We start from the raw sequence: 27,574 nt of genomic DNA, 5'->3' as shown, positions 1-27,574 counted from the left end.
TAGTGTTCACTTTTTCATTTTGTATTCACATCTGCATGCTTAACAGGACTCAAAAAACATTGCATCCATGTGTTTAGCTTATTGTTGGACAATTTTCAGTGACAAGTTTTGAGATACTTCTCAAGTTTGTTCTTTTTTACCATACCTTCACCTATTTAATCTATACCAAAACTCTAGTATCAGTTTTCTCCTAATTTTCTCCCCGAAAAGCATAGCCAGCAACAGGAGGGAAATTCTCCCTCTACTTAAACATGTGCTCCACCCAAAAGCTTATGAATGCTGCAACTGTTTTAGTTCTTAATCACCAAAGGAGAATGAAGCAATATCCTTGTCTACTGAAGGAGGCACATCTATTCTGAGTAGCCACTGGAGGGGTATCTCTTGAAAAACTAAATAAACCACCAAAATATATGATTGCACTTCTTATTATATAAAAACCTTTAAAATAATCCAATTCAGGATAGCAGGGTTTATCTTCCTTGCTGGGTTTTTATGATTTACTTTTACTCTGTAGTGTTCCTCTAGATACAATTTTTCCAATGAAACCTTTATTTTGTCCATTCAAGACAGATGGTATTTCAGTTCAAGATCAGATTTATAAGTGGGTTTCTTTTTTTGTTCTATTGCAGAGGGGTTTGCTGGCATAAGAGATAGTATTATTGGTGTGCATGGTTATCCTTGCGCTGGCTACTCTCATTGCTTTTCTTGTTTACTGGCAGATACACGCAGAGAAATATATTGAGTATTGCTAAGAAAAATTTATGCAAGTCTGAGTGCATTAATTTTGCACCTGTGGTATAAGAAAAAAACAAAACATAATCCAAGAGGTCTGTGGTGTGCTCAAGGTGCTCTACTGCTAAATGATTTTAGTAGTAATATTCCAGTATATGGTTTATTTCATATTAAGAGAGTTCTCTATGAAAAATATTGATAAGAATTGCCATGGAAGACTTACAGCTGATGAGCTGTATGGGCCAAACTTAAAATCTTTGTGTTGTCAACCTCAATTTGAACAACTTCAATGGCAGGGACGTTGGAGAATTAAATTCAAGGTCTCTTAGGTCAAACTTGATTGACGTTTTATTGAGGGTCAGGAGAAATTGATGAAACACGCTTTGTGAGGGTAAACAGGAGAGAGAGAGTAAAAGAGATCCATCTCTAGATTGTTTCTAACTGCTGGAGTTTCTTAGCATACTGAAAATGAGACAGCCTCCCTTTCCTTGTATGTTTTGGAAATATTTTGGAAATTATATAGAGGGGAGAAAAGCAATTCTAGAAATATTTCCTACTAGAAAGTGTTGTAATCAGCCCTCTGTTTCTGACCAATGTTTTTGAAATTAAAATACATTATATTTTACTGATGCATCCACACAGGTTCTACTAGCCAAAAGTCTTTTTTAAGAGGAGAATTTTTTGAGCCGTAATACCGCTTTCCTTCTTTCTTGAAAAAAATTCCAGCATAGGGAATGCTTTAATGATTAGTAAAATATGGATGATTCAAAGTGTCTTATTCTAGTGTGTGTAATGTGAAATTAAAATATTGATACATACTATGATGAGCTGAAGAGATTCTTCAGGAATGTTGCTTTTACAATGCTTCTATTTCTGTATTTTATTTTTTTTTAGTAAGGAGGGCTTGTTTTTTAAATGGAAAGTTTTGTTACTAAATGTAGTATGTACTGAATCCTACGAAGAATATTATTGCTACTCAGAAGCATACAGAGATAACTCTCTTCTGCGGAGTGTTTGTATAAATACAACAGTTAATGGTTACTGAAAGTTGTGCAGTATAATGCAGGCTCCTAAATGTAATGGAGATTAGTGTGTTTTCAGTGATTAGTTTTAGTTGGGGTTGTTTATTTATTTTTTTATTTGAAGTAGTAGAATGGAAGGATTTGGAAAGATGAGGAAGATAAAGGAATGAAGTGGGGGAGGAGGGAGGAAAAATAACACCTTGCCTCCTGCTAAGCTAAAGTTGAGATGAGGGTGTTTTTTGTGATTGTGGCATCAAGAGGCTAATGAATGAAAATTATAAGACAACATTTGTGATGCTTTTATGGTATCTGCTTTTCAAACTTTCCTGTAGTAGAACAGGAATTTTATTATATAATGTTGTCAATACTGACTAACTGCTTTCTCCATCTGGAATGAGGCCTTAGCAAACTGTGACTGCAAAACAAGCCTTGACTTTTAAAATACAACTAAAAAATATATTGTGAAAATAAACATAGTATTCTAATAATGTTTAAAGTATCTTTTGTGTTTCTGTGTGTAGAAAATAATACAAATAAAACAGGCAAAGCAGTTTCCTTCTAGACAGGACAGATTTATGCTTTATGCTGGATGAAAATGCTTCATAAGAAACATAACAGCTGATTACTTATAACTTTTTCTTTTTTAAAGTTGGTTACACTGAACTCTTTAATAAAGTCATAAATGCTGGAGAGCAAAATACCCTGAAATTAATTTCCACCACCATGAAAAAATCCTCCATAAAATTGATTTTTTTTCTGTATGTAAGTTTCAAGGGATTTTTGCATAATAAAGATCAAAATATTATTTGAGTAATTTAAAAATGGCTTTTTCAGAATGTGTTATCACAATAAAATTTCTGATACGTTGTCTAATTTTAAAAAATATTAATATATAGTAGACAGAAACAAGATGTTTCATTTTCTAAGGAATGCAATTCCTTACAAAAAGTATTGCAATTTTTGCACTTCTTCGTAGCATTTGTAAAATAATTTTCTGAAGTCTCAGTAATTGCAGTTAACTGTTATTCCAGCTATCAGAAAAGTAAACAGTCTGTTGTAACAATCTGCTGCATATTTGCAATCCTGTTGTAAGCAATAAACCCATTAAATTTACTTTTTAAATAGCATTTTAATGTAGTAGTTTCAGTTTATTAGGCTTTTTTAAAACTCACATCACTTTTCTTGTGTTCCTTTCTTCAAGTCAATTTCCTAAAAATTACCCTTCCAGCCTCAATTTCTTGCTGCTTCTGCTTTGTAGAATTTGCATTTTATCTTGCAGTCTGAGTAACGTTGGCTATTACTCACTCACTAGCCAGGTCTGGTTGGAGAGATGAAAACAGAGAAAACAATATTGTTCACAAGGTCAAGTTACAAATGCATTCTTCTTTCCCTTTCCAAAAGGCACTGAGACGTGAACTGAAGGATAAGGAACAAACGATTCTCAATGCTGTGGACCAGGCACGAGTTTTCCTTGCTGACCAACCAATTGAGGGGCCTGAGGAGCCAAGGAGAAGCTTGCATTCAAAAACAGGTCAGAAAATAGTCACTTCTGGGGAGGGTCAAAAAAAGAGAGAAAGGACTTGCATGCCTCTAGTGCATATTTTATATCCCAGTTACTGGCTCAGACCTTAGAATTTTCTGAGTTGCATACTGATGGCTTTTATTTCAATGTTTAATCTCAAGGGTTACTTCTCTGCTTTGTCAGTACTTACATTTTAATAGAAGTAGAAACATCTCTTCCGTCTTTTCCAATTTTTAGTTCAAAACATGATAGTTCTGTTCTTTTTTTCTTAACACAATAACATACACACCTTAAATGTAGTCAGAACAGTACTTCAAGGATTCCCATTCAAACATCCATTATGTCTATTGCGGAGTTTTACTCCACAAATAGAAATACACATATTTAGTGGTGTATCTCATTAGAAGTAAGATAAATCAGCTTTAGGAAAACGATCATTACAGAATTCTAAAGATTTGAGTATTAGATGAATCATTGCTAAGGAATGGAACCACAGCTATCCTAGAAACTGTTTTTGCATAGTATTTGTTGAGATATTACTCCAAATATCAGAGACTACAGGAAGGTAATAATTTTTCTGCATTCCCCCCCCCCCCCCAAAATAGGAAATTATCTCTGTAAGTTCTGCAGTTATATCTCTGATAAAAGTCTTACCCTTAGTTACACAAGAACTGCTCTCAGAAAATGTAATAATCTGCTTTTGCAGGACTATCAGTTGCTGTAAGATGTGAACTATTTACTGTTCTGTATAATTTACAAAATAACAGCTTTATCAGGAGTTAGTTTTTTTTCTTTCCATGCATCACCTTATACATCTATGTTTCAAACTTCTTAAGTTTGTTCACTGGAAACAACTAATCTTTCCTGCATCCATACTTTGTGTTATTTCTGTATAAATTCTTAAGTAGTTTCATATTCCCTAGTTCAGCTTTGTGATGTAATTTGAATAGCTGGTGGTTAAAGCCAATAAGCCATTTATTTCATTGATTAGTGCTGCTGGTACCTCAACTTTACTTCTGTTTTGAACTCCTGACTCCTGAAAATATTCAGTTTCTCTTTACTCTCAAATGCATTTGCTATGTAGCATCTCTAATGTTTTAGTTCGTCTAAATCACAAGCAAGTTGAAAAGTAAAGATGCTCTCTGTATATTTGTTCATTCTTTCATACCAAGTTTGAAACTGAAGGTTCTCTTCTCAAAAACATAGAACCTCTCAGCACAAATGATGCCAGTACATAAAACCTTACCATTGCAATATGTTCATTTTCTAATAGGATTTGATGACAATGATCTAGTCAGTGTTGATTGATGGGATGTAAACTTCAGATGATAAGATGCATCATAAATTCTTGCTATGCAGTCTATTATGATGAAAATTATTATTATTTTGTGGTGTACCAATGTCAGTGAGAACAGTATAACAGGAAATTTGATGACCATGGTGAACTACACAGTAATAACAGCCATGGCCTGTGTGCATGTCTCTGGTCTAGTCATCATATATGAAAACCAATCATATGTTCAAACTGGGAAGCCTCAGACATGTGCACTGAACTTCTTTTACTCATTCTTCTTCACACTTAGTACTTCCATGGACTTTCTTTTGTGAGCATGTGATACGTTAGTCTTGACTACCAGCCGAACTCCCACCCATCCACTTATGTCTTGCACTGCAGTGGGATAGTGGCAGGAGATGGGAAGGACATGAGTGAAGAAAGCTGATGGCTCAGGATGAGGATTAGATGGGTCACAGATGCAGATTCCATACAAACTACTGTTGTGGACCAAACAGGTTTAACTTGGGGAAAACAAACTATTGCTATCTAAAAGAATTAAATACTAAGTTGGTTCGTAGTGAGTGGGAAAAAACCTCAGAACCATTAAAACCATGGCTTTCCTCCTGCCTTTCACAGACTTAGCTTGACTCCCTCACCTGTCGTGTGACACCGGTCATGCTCAGAGGGACAACCAGTGGCACAAGAGGGTGGGAAGGTGATGGCTCCATGGTTCACCTAGCAGTTTCTTGCTCCTGCTTCTTTCCTTTCACGCCTTTCCTCTGTGTGCTATCTCCACGGGGAATATCTGCCTTACATGGGGTTGCTCCTCCTCCTCTGGCTTTGGTGTTCCCTCTGCTGTTTCTCCAATTGGTTCCCTCCTCCTCTCTGGTTTCCTGTTTCTTAAATACGCTGTCCCTGAGGTGCCAGCAGCACCTGAGGGCCTCAGGTGTGCCCATGGTGGGCTGACTGGATCTGCTGCCCCTGGCACAGGGTAACCCCAACCTCTTCTCCCTGAGACCCCTGTGAAGCTCCTGGTGCCGGCAGTGGGCACTCGCACCCTGTTCACAACAGGACTGCACTTTCTGTAGATTAATAGACCCTTAGGCCCAAAGCCATCTTTAAATCATTCTGTCTGAGCTCATATATATATAATAAGCTGTTAATTTTCACCTAGGAGTGAGTCTAGTAAATTTTTTCTGACAACTGATGCCACCAATCTCCAGAAAATTTAATCTCTGAACTAGAAGACTGCCAGACACACACTTTTTTTTTTTTTTTTTTTTTTTTTCAGATTAACCATTTTCAATGAAGGGTGTGGGCTTTAGTTTGCTTTTAAGATGTTAATTTTTTTAAAATTTTCTGTCATCCTCTTGGTCACTGGTTTTCTCTGTAACTGATTAAAGTTAACTTGTTAACTTCAGTGAAGTCCACTTCATGTTGATCAAGGTGGTGTGTGGTTATGGATTCTAAGCTGACAGTCTGTTTTCTAAAAATATTGACAAACAGTCAACACTGTACAGTCTTGATTTGAAAATTGCTTTGGCTGGTTCTATAATAGAAATAGCAAAACTAACTCAAACCTCAAACTTGGATTAATTGGAAATCACAGTTTCTTGAGGTTATTTCTTAACTTGTGTAAAGGAAGCAGTCATTATGGGGGAACGGTTAGCTAATCTGAAGATGTTAAAAGTTGTAAAATTGTTTTCAATTTTCTTCAACCTCTCAATCTAATTTCCTTTTTTTAATTGGTTTTTTTCAGTCTTATTTTTTTATTATTTTCTCCTTCACCATAGGTCTTTTCATGCCAAGAAGGGCATTGTTGCAAGGGCAAGGAATGAGATAGATTTAGGAGAAAACTGATAAGAATCAGTTTTGAACTTGTCTGACACCTGGTTGAAGGACTTGTGCATATATACATTTGTTGTTCCATCCAAAAGAACATTTGTTATGAGATGCCTTATGATAACCCTTTATTGTCTGTAATGGTCTTGTTAATTGCACACCTAAGACAAGAATGTAGATTTAGGTTATGAGTAAGCCCTGGTTTCTTTCTTCTTTCCCATCTTTACCTTATGCTTCTTGTGTTGTTGGCCTTCTACTGTACCAGAGAGTAACTGGCACATTCAGACAGAATTCTCTATCTTCCAGAAAACTACTTTCTTAATTATATTTCCCATCTGTCTTTTCTTCTACTTTTGTTTTGCCATGTTTCTGTAGAGAGGCCACATGATAAAAAAGCAAGCTTCACAGTCTTCCTGTATTTGAGCTACCTCAGAATCTTAGTGGAGCTGATTGATAAGCCAGCAGGCCAGCGCTGAATTTCATGGATGGACAGGTTAAAGAAACTGAAAATCTTCGTGTTTTTAGCATTTTTGTCACTTATCCACAGTATAGGAGAAAATTTTGATCTAAAAATGTTAATTATAATTCTCTATGGCATAGATTACAGCTAGCTTCTTAAATCCATGTACTGTAAGGTTACAGACAGTCAGAAAGGAGGAAAGCAGATTTCATATTTTATGTCCCCAGGGTTCTATGAACTGATGATAAAGCTTTGCTAAAATTCTGTCCTTACATTTTCCCTGAAGCAATGGAACATCCTAGCAGATTATCACAGGTCACTACACTGATTCTCATTGTAATAGTGGATGTTTCTGGGAGTCTGCAGTGTTTTCCAACTACTTTAATAACTTAGTTTTCTTGGGACAGTTAGATTCCTAGCTTTGAAAGCTGCTATTTGGTGGCAAAGGTTGTTGTGATAAACACAGAGTTTAAAAGTAAGTATTTACCATCTATTATCTCCTATTAATTCAATAGAAAACCCCATAAATTACATGTAAAAGAAATATATTAATAAGTATCAGTGAATTGTATGTAGATACTTTATTTAAACTTATAGGGGTACAATATCTTTACCTGTTTCAGGCATAAATAAAAGCTGAAATTTTTTGCTTACCACCACTGACCACATTTAGGTAAATTTCTCTGCCATAATTTTTCCTTTTGCAAGGAAAATCTCACTGAAAATAGGCAATTTACTCTTTTCTAATATACAAGAGATATATAGCAGGCAGCATTTCTATTCCCAATCACTTGCGTTTGTTTTCTACACACAACTGGATTGGGTTTTTTTTTTTCCTCTGCTGTGCAGTTGGACTGAGTATGAAGTCCTGACTGTAAATTAGAAGTGCTTAGGAGATTGTTAGGAGAATGAAGAGGATGTAGCCCCCTGGAAGTCAGTGGAATCATATCCAGAAACTACTTACACTATTTTCAATATTGCTGCTTTTGTTTTTGTTGGAACTCATTTACTTGTGATTTTTAAGGGTTTCTTCCTATGGTAAGAAAAATGCGCAGTTAGCTATGAGAGAATTACAGAATACTTACCTCTCTTATTTTCAAAATTAGATCTTTTAGTCACCCTACAAGTACAGTTCACTTTGGTAAAGCTTTGAAATTCTTCATGTGGGGTATACATTGTTGTCTACTTGGAGCCATATTAGTAAACTTCAAGGAAATTGTTTTCACTTGCTGAGTGGTGTGGAGTGCAAACTTAGAGGCTTTTAATGGAAACAGGCTGGCCTGAGTTAAAAATGGTTAATTTTATTATTGGTTGGTTGTTTTGGGTTTTTTTATTTATGAGGACCTTGGGATATAAACCTAGTCATATTCATTCTTGACCTGTAGGCTCTGTTGTGTCCCAGTTTTGCTTGAAATAGGGGATGTTTAGATTTAAACTTTAACCAACTGCTGCTTATTCTTAAACTTCCTGTTCCCATCACATCAGGACTAAGTTTTCTGTCAAGGTTGTTAGAAACTCAGACAATGCTTTCTCTGCAGCAATTCTAAAGACTTCATGAGGCAATGATAGCACTGCTTTTGGATCTTCTGTGTAGGAGTTTGATAATTGGCCATTGTGCCTATCCAAATACTCTGAAAGTTTTCTAATGAGTGCTGTGTTGTCCATTGTTTTTTTGCTGCAAAGATTGATTGAACCAGGGAAGAGACAATGTTTGACCTCATGTGAGAAGAAGGCAACATGAAATCATCTCTGGTTCCAGTACATTAGGTTATGAATTTAGCAGAAGTGAAAAGAAATTAATATAATTTTGGCAAGATGGAAAGAGATAACTAGTTCAAGACTGCATAAGGATTAATCAGTTCCTTAGAATGAAAACTGCTATAGCCAAATAGTTTAAGAAGTCTAAAATAATTCTTAAACAGGAAGAATTTTCTTCACTGGTATTATCCATATATGTAAGCATGCAAGGAAACTATATGCTAAAAATGCAGGCCTGAAAGTTTTACTTCTAAGGAAGTCAGTCTTCGCTAGAGACAGAGAAAAGCTGTTGAAGCTTTCAGTGCTTTGTTTGTGACAAAAAATGTACATTAAAATAAATTTATTTTTTTTCACTACAGAAGAGGACGTTTTTTACCCTGACTGCAAGGTCAGTTAATATCTGTCCTCTCTGGTAAACAGATGGTCCAGTGAATATAGGCTGTTCTTACTCTCCGAGCAGCTGCTGAAGTGAAGATAATGTAATAAGTACCATTAAAAAAAAGGGATGGGAAGACACTGATGAAACTGATGATTGAGAATACTTTATATAAAGTAGGACCAAAAGAGCAACGATTACTATGTAAATTTTTTTCACAGAAAAAAGGAATCCTGTCTGCTGGTTTGTGTAATGACAGACTGGTTAAATGAATTCGAAACTAACAGAAGAAAAATCTTACTGTTAAGACACTTTCTTTGAGATTTACAATTTTATGCTATGCAACCAGTATCTTGAGGAATGTGATTACCGCTTGAAAGAAAATAATGTGTTGCTCATTAGTAAGTTGGGCTCTTGTGATGGAATACAAGAAGTTATACAAGGTGTCTCTCTCTTAAATTAATATATGCTGAATGGTTCATAGCTCATAAAAGCACATTTTGCTCTATTTCCCTAGTAAATGTCTTTTTATTGCAAGGTTTACAAGTACTTTCAAAGCTTTTATAAAATAAAACAGTCTTGCAATGAATTAATATTTTTCAAATAAATTATGTGGTAGATATCCTTATGCAATAACACTGATTTGACAAACGGTCTTCAAACATGTTTTGGGTTTCAGTTCTGTTGGGATATTTGTATCACCCCAATCATTCTGGAATCTTTTTCCCATCCCCAATATATAAATAAGTGAATAGTTATTTTGTGAGAAAGCTGCCTTGTTTTAGCTAAGTCAGGCTATTGTTTCCCTCTTCTAATCACTGAATCATCAAGCTTGGATGAGACTTTCAGGATCATCTAATCCAGTTGTTAACCCAACACCACCATAACCACCCCTGAACCTATCCCCTAGTGCTACATCTGGTCCATTTATTGCTACAGCCGCTTTTCTTCTTATTGCCTCTGTTAGACTCACTGGATCTGCTGTGTCAATACCTTTAAGGAAAGCCAAAGTATTTTGCAAGATTTTCAGCTCTTACTATAAAGCTTTCCACATGTTCTTTGTCAAGTGACTGATCTTTTTAACTGGCTAATAATCTGTCTTAGACCTGCTCATGTCTGGCAACATTCTACTCTTTTATGCAGAATAGGTTTTGGCTCTGACGACAAATGAAGCATGATGTTTGATCAAAATGATAGATAACAGCTTTGCATATAGGGAACATCTCCTTACTCCAGTTTCTGGGTATAGTGTCCCCTGTATTCACATGTTCAAGATACCAACAGAGAAGGCTTCATCCAATGAGTCATCCAATTTTCTGTCACCTTTAAATGAATCTCAGTATTGCCTTACCTTGAGTAAAGTATTCCTCCTCTGGGTGCTCCCTTAATCCTCATTTAGAAGTCTTGCAGCTTTCACTCCTGAGGTTTGGTTGCCCACAACCTGTACCTGTATCATAGGAAACCTCAGACTGCGAGAGAACCTGTAACACTAAACTTTGGTCCTTAGGTGGAGCTTGACTTCTAGATTGTTCACAGTCCCTTTGTCCCTGGACTGTACTGAATTCCCATTCATCCATCATTACTATTATTCTTAAAGGTGAATTATTCCAAAAGTACAGTAGTTTCACGAATACAAGCCGCACGGATTATAAGCCGCACCCCCGGTGCCTCGACAATGTTGCTGTCTTTCTCAATAGATAAGCCGCACCCCGAATATTAGCCGCACTTTCGTTCGTCGCGAGAATCCGTGCGCAGCTTTCACAAATTGGCCAATTAGTAACAGGATCGCGGCATAGCGGGCTTTACTGGCTCGGGGCGGGGCCAGGCAGGCTCGGCCCGCTCATGGTTGCCGACGGGGCCGGGTGGCCCAGCTCAGCGCCACGGCTCGGCGGGGCTGGCCGGCTGGTGCTGCCGCCGCCGCCGGGCTCGCTGGCCCCCCTCTCCCGTCAGCACCGCCCCGCTGCCGCGTTCGCTAGCCCTGCCGCCGCCGGGCTGCCGCCGCCGCCGCCGGGCTCGCCGGCCGCCCCCTCCCGTCTGCACCGCCGCCGCGTTTCCTCGCCCTGGCCGGCACTGCAGGCCCCCGCACCGCCGGGCTCCCCCACGCTGCTGGCCCCGATTCTGCTGGGCTTCCCCCACTGCCAGGCAGCCCCACCCGTCGGCCTTCCTGCTTCTGCCATGCTCCCCTGCACTGCTAGCCCCAGTTCTCCCGGGCTCCCCCGCCCTGCTGGCCCGGGCTCTGCCGCCCCCCCTGCCCCGCCCTGCTGGCTCAGGCTCAGCCGCCCGCCCCCCGCCTCTGCCAGGCTTTCCCACCTCTGCCGGGGCCGGCCGGGCTCCAGCTTGGCTTGGGGCTGCCGCGGGCTCTCACTTCCGTGTTGGCAGCTTTTAGAATTTTGTTAATGTATTAGCCGCCCCGGAATATTGGCCGCACTTCCGGGTTTCCACCAAAATTTTGGTCAAATTGGTGCGGCTTGTATTCGTGAAATTACTGTACTTGTGGTAACAACTTCTTTGCTGTCTTTACTTAAGTAATTTGTAGCAGTTCTTTTCTGTGTAAAAGAATTCTTTTCCTGAAAGAGGGTTTTACTTAGAGCATGAACTTTATTTCTTTTCAAAACAATTAAATATTTTCTTTGCAGAACATGGGGTAAAGATCATCCCAAAACTGTGTTGTGCTATGATGCAGTTTATTTTGCTGTGAAATGCTATAAATCCAGAGACAAGATGCAATTTATCACAGCATAGCTTTCGTCTTCAACTTTGTTCTGGTATGTCAGTACTGCAAATTGTAGGTGACTGCCACATTTCTGTGTCCCAAAGCTACATATGTATTTCATATCTCTTTGCATCTAGTTAAGCACTTCAGGGTGTTTTCATGGCCATTTCATTCCAAATTTCTCTTCTGCAATGCCTTCTTGCCGCTGCAGTGTCCCTAAGTCTGGGTATAATCTGTTTTACAGGCAGAGTGCACGTAGGCAGTGCTCTCATGTGATAGCTTATAACAGTGACCCAACAAGTCACTGAAATATTGACCTAAGACACTTGGTAAGTTCAAAATGTCTTTTGTACCACCCAGCTTCACTCTTTCGTCAAATGGCTCTCTCTTTTGAGGTCAAAACATGCATCACAACCCATGGACTGGGTGTCTTTCTTCCCTTGATGCTGTTGGCTCTTGTTGATTACTCTAACCTTCCACTGTGCTCTGGTTACCATTCCTCATTTGTTGTTTCTCCTACATAGCCACTTCCCCAGCAAGGCTCTTGTGCTTTTGGGCAACGCCCTCTCCTCCCTATATCAACAATTGTAATACAAATTATAGTTGCTTTGTGGGTTGATTTTAGTTTGGTTGGGGATTTTTTGTTTTGTTTTGGTTTCCCACATGACATCTGGATTGTCTTGTTGAATACTCTTCTAGTATTCTTAGTGTAGTATATATCAAGTCTAATAAGGGCTAAAAAGATTTGAAAAAAACTTTAAAAGAGAAAAGCAGAACAAATACATAGAACTAGTAGGCAGAAACACTGGTTGTGATCCTAACAACTCCCTGTTATTTTTTTATCTGGAATAAGTGACTTCTGAACAAGAAATTGGAGTGTATGTCAATGTTTTATTTTGTGTTAATTACTTACAGTATGCTTTTTGGTATTGGGTGCTTTGGGACGATAGTTGCGTACAAGAGGCATAGTAGGGTAACTTTTGCAACCATAACAGTGCATTTACTTTGACATTCATCTGGCCTTTGTAAAGCAAAAACTTTCCTCCCACACCATTTTTTGTCTGTTGCCCCCTCGCCTTCCTCCACCACATTAACAGCTCCTAGCTCAGCCAGTTATAATGATTTTAAAGACAGTCTATCAGTAAATGGAAGATTGTATGTCTCATCTGACTTCTGACAAAAGCGGTACTTTCATCTTTGCATGATTGTGTATAATTTATTCATAGGCAACACTTGAATTTTAATCACAAGAGTACTGTGATAAATCTTTTCCGGGGCTTTTATATAGGACTGAATAGAAGGCCAATTGGCTTGGTTTCAGTGCATGTCACGTCTGTGCTCCTTTTGTTCTCTGGTTTTTTGCATTATAGTTTCCTCTGCTTGCTTGTATATAGAAGGGGAATCCTCTGAGACTGGCTATGTTTGTTTGTCATTGCTAAAGCAACTCTTCCCTGATGAAGGAAGCTTTTTCCCCATGAGTTTTTTTCAGCAAGGACCCTGGGCTGTAGACAGGAGGACCTGCTGGTGCTGTTTTAGGATTTTCTTTTTAGCTTTCTGGTTGTCTGGTTCTTGCTGTCTCAAACTGAAGGTTTTCCATGGTTGCTGGCTTGTGTGGGATCTAGACACATAAGCCTGAAATTTGTGAGACCATAAACTTGATTCTTTCCCAGTCAATAGCTTCATAGAATATCAGTAGGTTTGGAAAAGCTATTTAAACCAGCCTTTTTGGACTTTGGTGTTAACAAAGAAAAACCGATGTAGTGCTGCAGACCCATGCTCCTCGTGGTACGTAGTATATCTGGGGTTTTGGTACTGAATATGAAGAGATATCCTGGTGGCACAGTGAAAGGGGGCGGTAAGAGATCCAGGAACAAAGCATTGTCCTTGCCCTTTCTATGTGAAGTGATCCAAACACTACCTACTGAAGTTTCCAGGAAGGAAGGAACATCTTGTATTTCCTTTCCCTGTGCCTCCAAAAGTAACAAATCAGCAGCAAGCTACTTTTACTTTGTGGGCATCATAATATATGGAAATCAGGAATAGTTTACTTTCTTCTGATCAAGGTCTGTGCTGTCAGTAGGAGAGATTGAGGTTTATTTCAGTTATGGCAAGGTGGACTTTCTTCTACCCTGTACCTGCTGAAATAAGTTATCAGTTGACACTGGACTTACTGACTGTTCTGAGTTTGTATTTCAGGAGGACTATGTGTTTAACTAGACAAAAATAAGAAATAAATAGTGTAACTGTTCTTTCCCTCTGCAGAATTGACCCCTGAGGAGAAGGCCTTGAAGATTGCCAAAGCTATGCGTAAGCAGTCATCAGAGGTAAAAGAGAAATGGGAGAACCTAAATACCAGTGCCAGTATCTGGCAGAAGCAAGTGGACAAAGCATTAGAAAAACTGAAAGACCTTCAGTGTGCCATGGATGATCTTGATGCTGATTTGAAGGAGGCTGAAAATGTGAGGAATGGCTGGAAACCTGTAGGAGACTTGCTCATAGATTCATTACCAGATCATATTGAGAAAACTACAGTAAGTGTGGAACTCCAGGAAAATATTTGGTTTATTTGCATGTCAGACCTCTTCATTCTAGTCCCTTTAGTCATATTAGTTATTTATATGCTGTATGCTGAAATTGTCATGTGCAGTATAAGGTCTTTAAAGATGGTATCTGAAGTCTCAAGTCATGCTGGCCCACATTCCTTGTGTTCGCTGGAATTATATAAGCACATAGATCTGTTTGGCCATCAAATGTTACTTTCTTGTTAGAGCTTTTTTTAATAATACAGAAATATATACATAGTTTTAATTTCTGTTCCTTAACTTTCACAAACTTAAATGTCTATTGTTTGTATGAGTGAATATTTGCATTTGCTTTTACTTTAGCCTGGTTTCTCACCAGGATTATTTCAAGCTGAAGAACATATACTACTCCATCATGTTGTGGGCAAACCAGTTCTTGCTGCCTGGATTCCATGCAGGGCTCAGCATCCCAAGCTCAGCTCTTGATGGGTAGTAGCCATCCCCTTCATGGATTGGGTAGGGACCTAGTAATGTAGAGCTCCCCAGGAAGGGAGGTAACATCTTCTGATAATTAGCATTGTCCAGAAAAGCTGACTGGAAAGAGTACAGCACAGTGAATATCATGGATTCCAGGAGAATGTGTGGGTATGCACATGTAGGTAGAGAAGATTGCTGTTTCAGGCAAATTCAGCATTTACTGCTAAGCTTCTGTTTCACGAGCACAGACTTAAGAATGAATATGGCAAAGCATTAGAAGACCCTGTGTACCAGACCATTCATGTCTTCAGTATAGGATGCTGGTGTTAGAAGAATAAAATGGGCAACAACCACATTTCTGTAGATATTCTCTCTATGTGTACAGTGTCTTTGAATTCATAGAGCTACATTATTTCACATACAGCAATGTCAGCGTCCTCATTCTCCAAATTATATTGTTACTTTCAAGGTTAATGGAACTGAAATCTTTAAAACAAAGGCAGTCAAAGCTGAGTTAATATCCAGACTGCTGTTGATTTGAAAAGAGTAATGAATCTCTTCCTCCTTCTCTTCTATTTTAATATAGATACTGAAGCAAGAAATAAGATGCTAATGCTGAATAACTCCTTGTTCTCATGCTAAGAAGTGATTTGTCATATCTTAATGGATTTTTCTGTAAAGTACATGAAAGTAAAGTCTTTCAGCTTTTCGCTGCTGTGGGAAAACTGTAACATCTGCTGAAGCAGTAGGGGCCTACTGACTGTCCAGAAGCCCAGTGTTTCTTTCTTGACATTATGTTCCTTCTTTTCCTTGGCCTGATGAGAGTGATTTTTGAAGGGAGGTAAATAATTGAATTGTCCAAAGAAAATACTTTATTTATAGCTGTTTTGGGCTTGTTTCCTGATATTTAATCAATCTGTTTATAGGATTGAACACTTAACTGCTCACAGCAAGAAAGACATTTGATGCATCTTTTTAACTGTAACTAAAACTTGCATCAATTTTGTCTTAATACTGTATTTAGTTCAATTTGGTTCAATAAACCTTTTACTATTTTTAGTCATTGTAATAACTTTACTGTCTGGTTCTAATCAGGTAAAACATTTTACTCCTTTTCCTTAGAAGATACATTCCTTCATGCTTTGCTAGTTCAATAATAGTTTTTAAATTGCTTTTTTGTCAGCGGCTTAATACTTGAAAACTATAGCTACTGAACAAATTTTTTCTTAAGAACTATTGGCAGGCTGCATGCTGCTATGGCTCCTAATATAGCATTAGGTATTTCCTTTTGGTAAGAAAAGCTCTAAAGCCATACAGCACCACCAAAAAAAAAACCATTTTAGGGCTACAGTTTGTTTATGGGAATTTCAGTAAGTTTCATACTGTTTTTCCTTAAAGGTGGATATAAGTGATGCAATAAGAATATTGAAGTGAGTGAACTTTCTTTGCTGAGAACTGACTTGTGTGCAGTTGTTGTTGTTTAGCATAAACTGCCACACTGGGCAGGTCAGCACCATGCGGAGTTTGCAGTGGCTTTTGTGCTGCTCACATGTCAATTGAACATAAGTCTATGTTTCTTACCCTTTTAGGCTTTTAGAGAAGAAATTGCGCCCATCAACTTAAAAGTTAAAACAGTGAATGATTTGTCCAGCCAGCTGTCTCCACTTGACCTTTATCCATCTTTAAAGATGTCTCGTCAACTGGATGATCTTAATATGCGTTGGAAACTTTTACAGGTATTCTCCTGAATATGTACAGTAGGTGTGTAGGGAGGGATATTTCTTGCTCTCTATTTTCTTAAAAGATTCATTTATTACCATTTGTTCGTTACTTCTGTCACTAAGGTGTTATTCTGTTAGTACCAATACAACAAAATGAGCTGCCTTTCCTGCTGTAACTTGGCAAAAATCTTTTCCTTTAATTTATTTCATCAATTTCTTCAAACACGAAACTGCATTAAAGTCTGGGGAATAGTGAGAACTATTGCTGCATGGTTTTTTTGTATGTCTTGTAGCAGTAGATTTTACCACATAAATCTGTGTCACCAAAAACTGCTATAAAAATTTCTGTTGTATTTCCAGCTGGTGTGAAAGCTGTTTTATTTTGTCTTTGAGTGTTTAGATTCTGTAGGAAATTTCACTTTAAGTGATTTGAGTATTAGAAAAGCTATAACAAAATATAAGTTATAGCAATTTAGCATAAAAAGCTAAAAAAGAGGATATGCTGAGAGATTCATATTTCTTAGTTATGATTATTGTGCTTAAATGGTCTGAGAAAGGTAAATCAATGTGCCTAATGCCAGCTGAAACTCATATATAGTTTCACAGTGAATGATTTAGTGAAGTTTCTTACATAAGTTAAAAGTTAATTTTTGAATTTTTGAAATTTCTCCTTTTTTGTGTGGTGGTATTTTTGTTTGTTTGTTTGTTTGGATTTGGGTTTTTTTGTAGGAAATACTTACCACATCTCTAGTGAGGGTGGTGGGAATGAATTTTCAAAATCTGGGCACCAGTTTCTTGGCCAGTAGTTCTGAATGAGTCACTCCTGGGAGTCAAAGCTGTTATTGTGTCATATACACCTTTGCTTTTCTGATATCATTTCGTAATGGGGTTTCTTTTTTTTTTTTTTTTTTTTTTTTTGGATTGTTTTTTTGGGGGGAGGGATTGGTGTTGCATGTGTCCTCTCAAATTTAGTTAATCAAGCAGCTAAAGTTCTGCTGGGTGTGCCACTGCATTTTCAATTAAACTAAGGGGACTCATGCCAACCAGTGAAGCACTATCTTCCAAAATGGTTTTGTGCTGGAAAGGCAGCTGAGATCAATGCAATCAAATGGAGACCTGCTGACTATGGGAATTTGGGCAACAGAAGGGTTGGGAGGAGGTCAGAAACTTCAGCAGCTGGCTGTAGTCACCATGAAACTTTTGTAGTTTGTTATTGAACTACAGTTCTCTCACAAGAACAGTCCAAGATAGAAACATGGTTCTCATTAGGCAGATGAACGAAAAATATGTAGCTTTGAATAGGTGGACGTCAAAAAATTGCTGTGACAGGCAAACAAATTGTTTTCACTAGAAGAAAAGTAAACAAGTGATCTTATCATGACCTTGGTGTTGCAAAGTACATGCAATGTAGATTTTGAGTGTGTGTGTTTATGTGTAGGTGTCTGTAGAGGATCGTCTTAAACAGTTACAGGAGGCACACCAAGATTTTGGACCTGCATCACAGCATTTTCTTTCCAGTAAGTTCCTTGAATTAATAGATACATGTAAGATACGATGACTTTCTCAAACCCTGACTGTTCTTTACTCCAGGTTTCCCTGTGGCTTGAGGAAGTTCCTCTTCATGATATTATCTATCTCCTTGTTTTTGTAGGGGTGTTTCATGTTTATAACTTCATTGACATTTTGACTAGTGTGCTTCCCACTCTTATCTTTCTTAGATGGTTTGTGCCCTCATTGCTTTATTCTTTGTCTTCTGCTGCAATGCCTGACCAGTGACTGTTTCAGAATCTTTGCATGTTCACGACCACACTGTTTCATCCTTTGCCAACTCTTTCTTCTATTTCCTTTTGCTTCCACACTTGCTGGGATGGCACAAAGGAAGAGCTCCCTGGATTTTTCTTTTTTCTTTAAAGACTCCATGTCATACATTCCTGGAACTTCAAGTAAAGGGCTAGGGAAAACAAACATGCATCGCTTCCTCTGGACCTGTCCTTCCATCTTTTTAATAAATATTTTAGAGGTGTAAGCCTAGAATCTCACATCTATTAAGAAGGCAAAAGCAGAGTTGATATAATTGTTACACATAGATAAGTTGTGGTATCAAGATCCATGTTGCTTTCCTGATGTCCAGCCTACCTGCCGTCATCAGAGCTAATGAGACAGAATTTTAACCCAATCTCCTCTTCAATTTTTAACTGGGAGCTTCTATAAAAAAGGTCACATTATTGCAGGAGTTGAGAAGTCAGCATAAAAATAAGCAGCTCTTTCCCACAGATTCTGAAGTAGTGTATGTCACTGTGTAGCTAAACTGCTAATATAATAAAAATCACTAAATAAATCTTGATTTTTTTCCTTATGCTACAACTGTGTTCTTATTTTGAACTGACAGTTTTTCATTAAATCAGATGTAGTGTATATAAAATATTACAGCTGTTATGCAAACCAGCAATTCATGGAGCTACTTTGTCCTTTTTTTAAATTTACAGAACAAGCAAACAACTTTTTTTTATAACTATATGATTTATTTCTTTTTTGAAGCCCTATTAGAAATAATACATACTGTTACCACAGTGCAGCTCTTGTGGTCTCAAACTTGTAACCTGGTCAGTACACCTATGTAATAATTTGTTAAAAAGATTACAGATAGAGTGCTACCTTTGGCACTGCTGAAGAATGCCAGATGAACTGTTTGTAAAACTAGTCAGTCTATTTTTGTACATAAAACAGATTAGAAAGCAATGTAGAAGTTGTTTCTCAGAATCTAGCTCTCTTTTCCTAGTTGAGGGAGAATCAATGGAAGAGGCCGCATATGAAACCTGCCAGGAAAGGTTGGCTGGTTTTGTTTGTCTTGGCCTGGATTGCTTCCTTGAATTGGCTAACAACATGCCACAATAAAACACCGTGCTCACAACTCTGAGTGGTAAACTGGCTTTGTTACTGGTTAAAACATTCATAGAATTATATCCACAGAGACTATGCATTGCCTTATCAGCATTGCTCAGCTGTGTTTAGGGAATACTCTTCAGCCTTAAGGAGACATTCATTTTATGTTGCATACCAAAGTAAAAAAGGGGAAGTTTCCAGGATAGTTTCCATGTTGGTAGATACCACAAAGAATTACAGCTAAGTAACACAGTTTTGGAAAAACAAGTAATATGTAGTTATTCATTTAAGCCGTTTGTTAAGAGCAACCTCTTTTCCCACACAAACTACATCTAAAGCATCTTTAAAAAAGCCAACAACAACAAAAAAGCCCAACAACCAAACATTTTCTAGAACTTTAAGAAGACAGAGTTATAGCTTATACCTACACCTTTATTTTAGTGTCTGGCAAATGTAAGTCAGGGACAGTTACTTCAGAAGTAAAATAATAATAGGAAAAAAATCATAAATAGGAATAATCTGGAATAAATCTGTAAAGTTGAAGGCTTTATCCTGTCAGGTTGAAAGACTGTGTATTCTAAATCAAAATTTTCAAACCTTTTAAGCAGCAATAAGTGACTTCTAGCTCTGACGAATAAGTAGAGTAGTAGTCTGAATAAAACAATCTCAAACTCCTAAGACTGAGATTGATTATGTATGTATGTCTTCTGAAAATCTTAATTTCCAAAGTTGCACTTCTGAATTATAGAGGGCAGGCTTTTATCTGTGCTTACTTGACAGCAGCTATTTTCAGTTTATCTCACCTACCTGTTACTCTTCCTCCAAATGCTAGGAAGGAACCGTAACTTGCCATCACACCATTTTCAACTGGCTAGTTCCCAGTTATCATTTAATCAGGAATTTTTGCTAACAAGACACCTATTTCTGCAAGTTCATCAGATTCATGATGGATGAATGATGGAATAGCTCTGTTTGAAAGCAACTGACCTCAAAAGATCATGTAGTCCAACCTTTTATGGAAAAGGGAGCCTAGATGAGATTATCCAGCACCTTGGTTCCAGCCCTGTTAGTCCAGTGATTTCATCTCTGCAGTGGCTAGGAATGTTTCTTTATTAAAATGACCCAGTGCAGCATTTGATACTACTTTGACCTCTTTGAACATCAATTGCATGGATTCATGCATACCATCACAATGAAAGGGCTTCAAAATATTTTTGAAGACTACCAAATATTGTATTAGCCCTTCATAAAATGTTCCATGTTAGGAATCTGAGGTAAAACTGTATTAGCAGGCTACAGCAATTTTGAATCCCTCTTTTTGCTGAGCTATTCGTTCCCTCCCTTCATTGGGAGACAGAATTTGGTTGATTTGTTTTTCAGTGCTTTTGAGATGGAAAGGAAGCACTTTTCCAGTTAGTTACTCATCAGTAAATTTTATGCATCCCTAACACAGATAGAAGTGAAGAATCCTTATAATCCATTATTCTTTGCAAAATGTTTGCTTTTTGCTGCCTCCTGCCTTTAGAAATCGTAAGTTGATTTTTCTGCAATTAATTTATTTTCCAAGGCTGATGATCCACTCTCTGTTTCTTGTGTGCTTTCTAAGATGAATCCATGAACAACCACAGAGAACTGATGCTACATGTTTCCTAACAAACGGCTTATGTCTCCAGTGGCCTGCTCAAGGCATCTCTCAGCCATACTAATATCTGCAGGCCTGCTAGTGAATGCCAAGTTTATAACTATGCTCAGTTTTCATCAGTGATTTTTAAAAGGGAATGGTAATCTCATTTTCCAGACATTCATACAGAAGAGAGCTGGCAATGTTTTACAAAGTTGTTCCCAAATAAATAAAATATTACTTGTTCTATAATAATTAGTAATTTAATTGATTACATTGCTTAGTTTATGTCAGTGCAGAATATCTATATCTGTCATAGCAAATAAATTGTAGTTAAGCAAATTCTTACTTAGCTGATATAATTCATGTACCAGAACAGGAGGCACCATAGATGCCAAATTGCAACACTAATGAATGACATTCTAAAGCTGATGGCCACCTTCACCCATCAGGTTGATTTTACTTTTGTTTTTTCAGATTTATGAAGGCCTAAAGATTACTTTTTAGCAAGCTATGTCTGTTTGAGCATTTAACTTTTATCATGTTTTTTCTGAGTGTCTGAGTGTGTCTTTATTGCAGATGTTATCTTTTTCTTCAAATAAAGATAGAATTTTCTCTGTTTTCAGTAAAGAAAGTGATTTACTTTATTCCGGTAATTTCCCATCCTTCCCAATTAATCTGTCTTTCAGTACATGAATATTTCTTAAATTATAAACCATGATATTTTGTGTGGTTTAGGAAGAGGTCACAGCCATGAAACCCATGGGCACCACTAGCTGGTAGCAGGTCAAGACCTATCTCTGCCTGTAGCTACAACAGCCTATGGGACTTACACAGCTTGTAAGACTTCACTGCAATTTTGAGAGGTCTTTAGGGAAGAGGAGAGAGTTACTTTCAAGGGGAATTTTTTTTTCCACAGAGAAGAATGAATCCTAAAGTGGGCCAAGCTTGCAGTAAATTACATTAATGGAGAGTTTATTACTTGGGATCCAGAGTGGATCAAAGCTATGTCACATTTTACCAAGGTTCTAAATGGGGGCTGTTAGGCGCCGACAGCACGTGCTCTGTCAGAAGCACTGACGTGTGCAATGCAAATTCATCTCATGGTGATGATCACTTGTTCCTGCCTGTTCTTTCACTCTCTGCTTCCACAGGGAATCCAGTGCAAAGAGTTTTTTCCATACTAAAACCCTAATTACCCAGACAAGAGTCTGGTAATTTTTGATATGTGTACCTATGGTTTTTCAGTAAACAGCTATTTTTAAGTTGAGCACCAACAGTCCTGTTGGCCTGAATGCTTTTTACCTTTTATCCCCTGAGATCTTTAGATCAACACAGCTGCAGTGTCATATATGACTTCATGCCTTTTTCAACTCAGTGTGCAGAAGCCTTCCTGATATTGTGGATGATACCTAATCTGCATAAATTCTGCAAAGATTACAGTTCTTTAGCTAGGAGTGCAAAGACAGGTTTTAATTGTTGTTTTCTTGGCCATATACTGTTAATCAATACTGATTTGAGTTGCAAATAGGAACTAAGAGTTGTAATTAATAAAAAACTAGGTTGATATTTCTTCTTCTCGTTTGTTGCAGAGCATTATTTACTAGTATAATACTAGATACTAGTGAAATAATTTATTTTAAAAGCAAAAACTGATAATAATCCTATAGAGTAGGAAAACAAGTGTCTGCAGTTTCCCTAAATGGGTAGCTTGCTTGCTCAGAATTTATCATCCTTCTTTGAAGTAGAATCATCACATTTGTTTTATTTTCAGCATGGCATCAAATAGATGCCTGTAATCATCCTGATAGATTGCCACAATTTTCTTCTGCTGCTTTTCTAATTACTGAAAGTAGTCTGGGAAATATTGTTTCCATTTAATGTATTATAACCATATTAATTGTAAAATAAATGAAATAGAGTTAGTTTTTTTTAGTATGACAGGTGCTTTTTAATAACAATCTTCTCTTTATTTCCTCAGCCTCAGTACAGTTTCCATGGCAGAGATCTGTTTCACATAACAAAGTTCCCTATTATATCAAGTAAGTTTGCCTTGATTCTTTTTTTCTGAAGTATAACAGGTTATCAACGTAACCTAGCAAAAATACATAGGTACTAAGTAGGTACCAGAAATGCTATCAAGAGTTTCTCTATGTAGTGTTATGCTGCCTATACTATAAAGTCATGCTTTTTGTTCTGCATGCTGCATAATTTAGAAACATGCAAAAACAAGTCACTGAAAAACCCTAATTAAAAACTTCATTAGATAAGAAACAGTAGCAATGTATTACCAGTGTAATACATTGTCAGTGTTCAAACTGGACTTTTATGTATGGCTCATTCAGAATATAAACTATAGAGGGAAAAAAATGATGTATTTAAAATTACACAGTTCATAACCTAGAGCAGAACAGTGGTGACTAATATCTACTGAGCCCATTCATCATTTTGTGTAAAATTCCTTTGGAAACCATCACGCCTTGACTGTCCTGTTGTCATCTTCTTTTCTTTATTTAAGTTTTTATAGTGATTGATGTTAAGGTAAATTTTACTCTGATAGAAATATTTATAAAAATTTTGCATATACCTTGATTACTAAGAGAAGTGGTTGAGATACTTATTTTGAAAACAGTAAGGGATACCTAAGTTACAGAGGTGTGGAGATCTTGATGTGTTCTACAAAGAACAATCCCTAACTTTGCTTTTCTTTACCATTATTTATTTTGTTTGCCTGTACTTTTAAGGTCAAAGATTGCAGCTTTGAGAGGAGGATAGGTCTTTGCTAGAGAGGTAAAAGAAATTTTTAGAAGGTACAGTGCATAATGAAGGAAATCTGTATTAACATGTTATCAGTCTGGGTTTGGGAAAATAGCAGGGTTTTAAAGTCTGTAGGATGGCTGTGAATTGGACCTGAAGATAGTTCATTTTAAAAGAACGTAAGTGAGAATCTTTTACTCCTGCATATTGCTCAGAACTCTGAAAGGCACATTTTGTGCTTCAAACAATTTACAAGTACTTGAGAGCTCTGAAAAGCAGGTAGCAGTAAATCTACGTCAATCAAACTTGGTAGCATTCTTGAGATGTGACAGTTGTTTTTAAACTGTCATATGTAGATTAATTTCTTTAAAGTGTCTGAGTGGGTAACCAGAGAAAGCAAAGCAACCTGCTATGAACATCCTTGAATTCTCTATAAAAGCATTTGTGCTTCTGCTCAAAAGTTTTGCAAGAGGCAGCAAAAACTGTGACATGTTGGAGAAGAGGTTACTGCCTCCCTCCCAAGTGGAAGAAGGGAGGGCAGAAGTTGGATGTGGAGGCACACTCACTGCTCAGACTCAGGCAGAAGTGCTGTTTAAATGATCACACCTGCAGCAGTAATTCAAGGAAAATGCTGAAGTGGCAAACTAAAGAAAGTGAGGGGAAAACTGCCCTAAACCTGTAGTTTTTTTCTTGTGGGTATGTCCTTAGTGGATGTTGAAAGATTCACATTCCTGTTCTACCTTATCAGGGTCAATAACTGGAGCTGGGGACATGAGCTGGCCTCAGAGGCTTCTGTGGAGCTCACCAGTTCATTCAGAGTTGTGGAACAGAGATAGGAACAGATGGAATAAACTAAGATATACCTTCTGATCTGTGCTGAGCCAAGCAAAGATTTTAAACTTGAATATTTCATATATGTATTTTTTTTCTTATCTAATACACTCTTCTGAGTTTCTGAGGCTCTCTTACCCTATCTCAGCAAAAGTTCAGTTTTTGAGAAATCTTTTTTTTTTCTCATTTATTTCATTATGGTTCAGAAGAAAATCTTTCCAGTATGTGTACTAGGTGCACTCCTTCGAAAACACCAGTTGGTGGCAAAGGATCCCCTGGTACAGTGGCCTTGATCCCATAGTAGTGTGTCGGTGGCCCTAGAGCTAGATTGTGGAATGGAGTCAGTTGGGGCTCAGAAACAAACCCCAGCATCTCTTAGAAATTGTTTTAATTGGTCTTTCTGTGAAAGTTTGGTAGGGGGGCAGAAGTGTAGGGCCAGTTCTTTTAGGGTTGAGGTCTTTATATTAGCAGAGACCACTGTTTTCTTTTCAGGATGGCTTTAATGAAGTCAACAAAATTAACTACTGCATCTCAAATAAGACACTTTCAGTAATCTTTCCCTACTTACAACATGATATATGCTGCTAAAGCAATGTCTTGATTCCTGTGTCTTGAAAAAGAGTGATGGTACATGTAACTAGTAGATTTTTTTTTTTTTTAAAAATTGACGTTTCAGTAGCTTAACAGTCTGGAAAGCAGACTGACCTTGGCAGTTTCCTACATTTTTTTATTTCTTACTGAGCCAAACATCATTGTTTTCAGCAGCATCTAGATAAATCAGAGAGTTGTGGAAGATAAAGCAGGAAATAGCTGATTCTGAACTTCATTTGCTTTGTTGCAATGATGCTGGCGAGCACTTTTGTCTTTAAATACTCTTTTAAATCTTTGTCTGTTACTTAATTTCAGACACAGTTTAAAGAAGAGAGAAAATACTGACATGAAAAACTTACTAGTTTGGAATGATTACGTGATTATATGAGTAAGACAATTCAAGAGAACAGTCAATAAGATTTAATGATTTTTTTTTATATAGAAATAAAAACTAGGAAAGAGGGAGAAACTGATTTAATTTTCTTTTTTTAAAAAAAGATTATACTAATGTCTTTCAATGAGTTGTCTTTGATGTAAAGCACAGCATGAGTAGAAGGAACAGCTGCAATAAGCCTCAACAACTTTATCATTTGAGAGCAACTGACTGTATTTACAAGAAGACTTCTGTATTCAGAGGGAAGATTTAAGATGCCAGTTGTTCATTTTATGGTATAGCACAACAAGGATAATAAAAGTATGATCCAATGATTGGTGGCTGAGAAATGCGAAGATTTAAAAATTAATTTTCAAAGGGAAATAAATGCTAATTGAAATCAGGTTGCTTAAATTCTGAGTAAGGGCACTTTTTTTAGACAACCATGAAGTTATAACTTCATTTTGATAGCTTTTTGTCTGTGCCCTTGAATGAGGAATGTTGAATATTCAAAAACTGACATAGCTGCAGGTGATGAGGAAGTTGTACCTCTGAGTATTTGGGAAAAATAAGAAAAAAGAACCAACTGCACTCTGTAGTTTTACTGCACATAGAATGCAGCTTAAAAAAAAATTAGGGAACTGCACCTGAGAAGGCAAGAGAAAGTACTTCAGATAGCAATTAATCTCTAAGGAGAGTGTCAAAATGTTGCAAGATACCTATACTTTCAGATAAGAAGCACTTTATTTGGTTCCTGACACCAGAGGTAGCTTGTATTTACATGAGTAGAGAGAAGTGGCTCAGTGGAAAGTCTTTGATGTGGTAACTTTGGAGTCTAGTTTGTTCTCCCCACCCCATTTAATAACAGTTGGCAAATGGGGTTCTATTTAATCAGGTAATGAGGCACAGGAATGATCAAAAAGCCAGTGTACAACCTCCTCTGCCCTATAAGTTCAGACAGAGGGAGGCTGGTTTGGGGCATTTTGGAAAGGGTAACTATCCTGCTTAGCTGGAAGAAGGATTTATAATTCATTTGGCCCAGGTTTGTCAAGGTGTGTGTTTCCTGGACTATGATAGATATTTGGTTGAACTTAGATTATTTTCCCTGTCATTTTTCTTCTCTTGAGTTGTCTTACTATTTAAGTCAGATCTGTGAAATGCTGCTGCCTCTGTTAATGTGATTTTATTTAATCCTTTTTGCCTCCTGTTTGATTTTTTTTCTTAATGCCAGTTATTCAATATTTTGTATTTCTGTAGACTGTAGACACAGTAGAATTCAATGAAAACCCTAACCTGTAAAATCTTGGGGCTGCTGGAAAAAAACACAGCGTTTCATACTTTTAAAGTTGGACTAATGAGCATATGGAAGGGAATGCGACACAGAAGACAGTATTTATCAGTGCATTTTAGGTAATAAAAGTGTGAGATTTGGGCAAAAAGTTTGGCAAAGTTGCTGTTGAATAAATTTTTCATAGGTTGGTTTGATTTGAGATTTAATAGGAAAAAATTCTGTTGTTGTACGTTTATAACATCTATTTAATAAGATGTTAAATAAAACATCCTTGGCCTCCATGACAGTAAATGAAAAAAAAAAATAAAGCCTATATTACATAGCATTTCAATAAAAATATTTTAAAAAGAAACAGAATAATGAAACGCAATGATCATTAAACATCCATAAGGGAAACATGATGAATATGCAGAAAGCATAATTACCCTAGCATTTCTCACTGTTTTTCTTTTAGCTATAATTTAAGTGTTCTTTGGCCATGTACCTTTCATTGCCATAAATTATTAGGTATTTATGCAGTGCAGAAGAAACAGAAAGATAATACACAAGAGGTCACAGTGAGTTTAATCTCATGCAAGGCATTACATAGGGAGAGCAATTTCTTGTAGCAACCATTAAATTGATCAATATAAAACTCCATAGTTGCCCTGCCTTTTCTGTAAATACTGCAAAGTGACTGGCATCACCAGCATCTCACACATACTGTTTTATCACCTCCTATATTTTTTCAACTTTATGGGGACAGGAATAAAATGTTTTCTGCTTCTCCATTTTTCAAGACTCTTCAGAAAGCCTTTTCTGATGTT

General features: G+C 37.2%; 1 protein-coding gene across 4 annotated transcripts in view; it reads left to right on the top strand.

Annotated features, from left to right (window-relative positions):
* UTRN (utrophin) overlaps positions 1–27,574 on the top strand; it is a 350,247-nt gene that overhangs the window by 257,618 nt on the left and 65,055 nt on the right. For all 4 annotated transcript variants that reach the window (XM_033054305.2, XM_033054306.2, XM_033054304.2 and 1 more), the window contains 5 exons: positions 3,156–3,285; positions 13,964–14,232; positions 16,290–16,436; positions 17,860–17,938; positions 22,907–22,967. In XM_033054305.2, coding sequence (XP_032910196.1) covers positions 3,156–3,285; positions 13,964–14,232; positions 16,290–16,436; positions 17,860–17,938; positions 22,907–22,967 — 686 coding nt within the window. The remainder of the gene's footprint in view (positions 1–3,155; positions 3,286–13,963; positions 14,233–16,289; positions 16,437–17,859; positions 17,939–22,906; positions 22,968–27,574) is intronic.

The sequence above is a fragment of the Catharus ustulatus genome, chromosome 3 (assembly GCF_009819885.2).
Source record: "Catharus ustulatus isolate bCatUst1 chromosome 3, bCatUst1.pri.v2, whole genome shotgun sequence".
NCBI lineage: Eukaryota > Metazoa > Chordata > Aves > Passeriformes > Turdidae > Catharus > Catharus ustulatus.
Note: the sequence above shows the minus strand (reverse complement) of the source record. Positions and strands in the feature narration are given on the sequence as shown.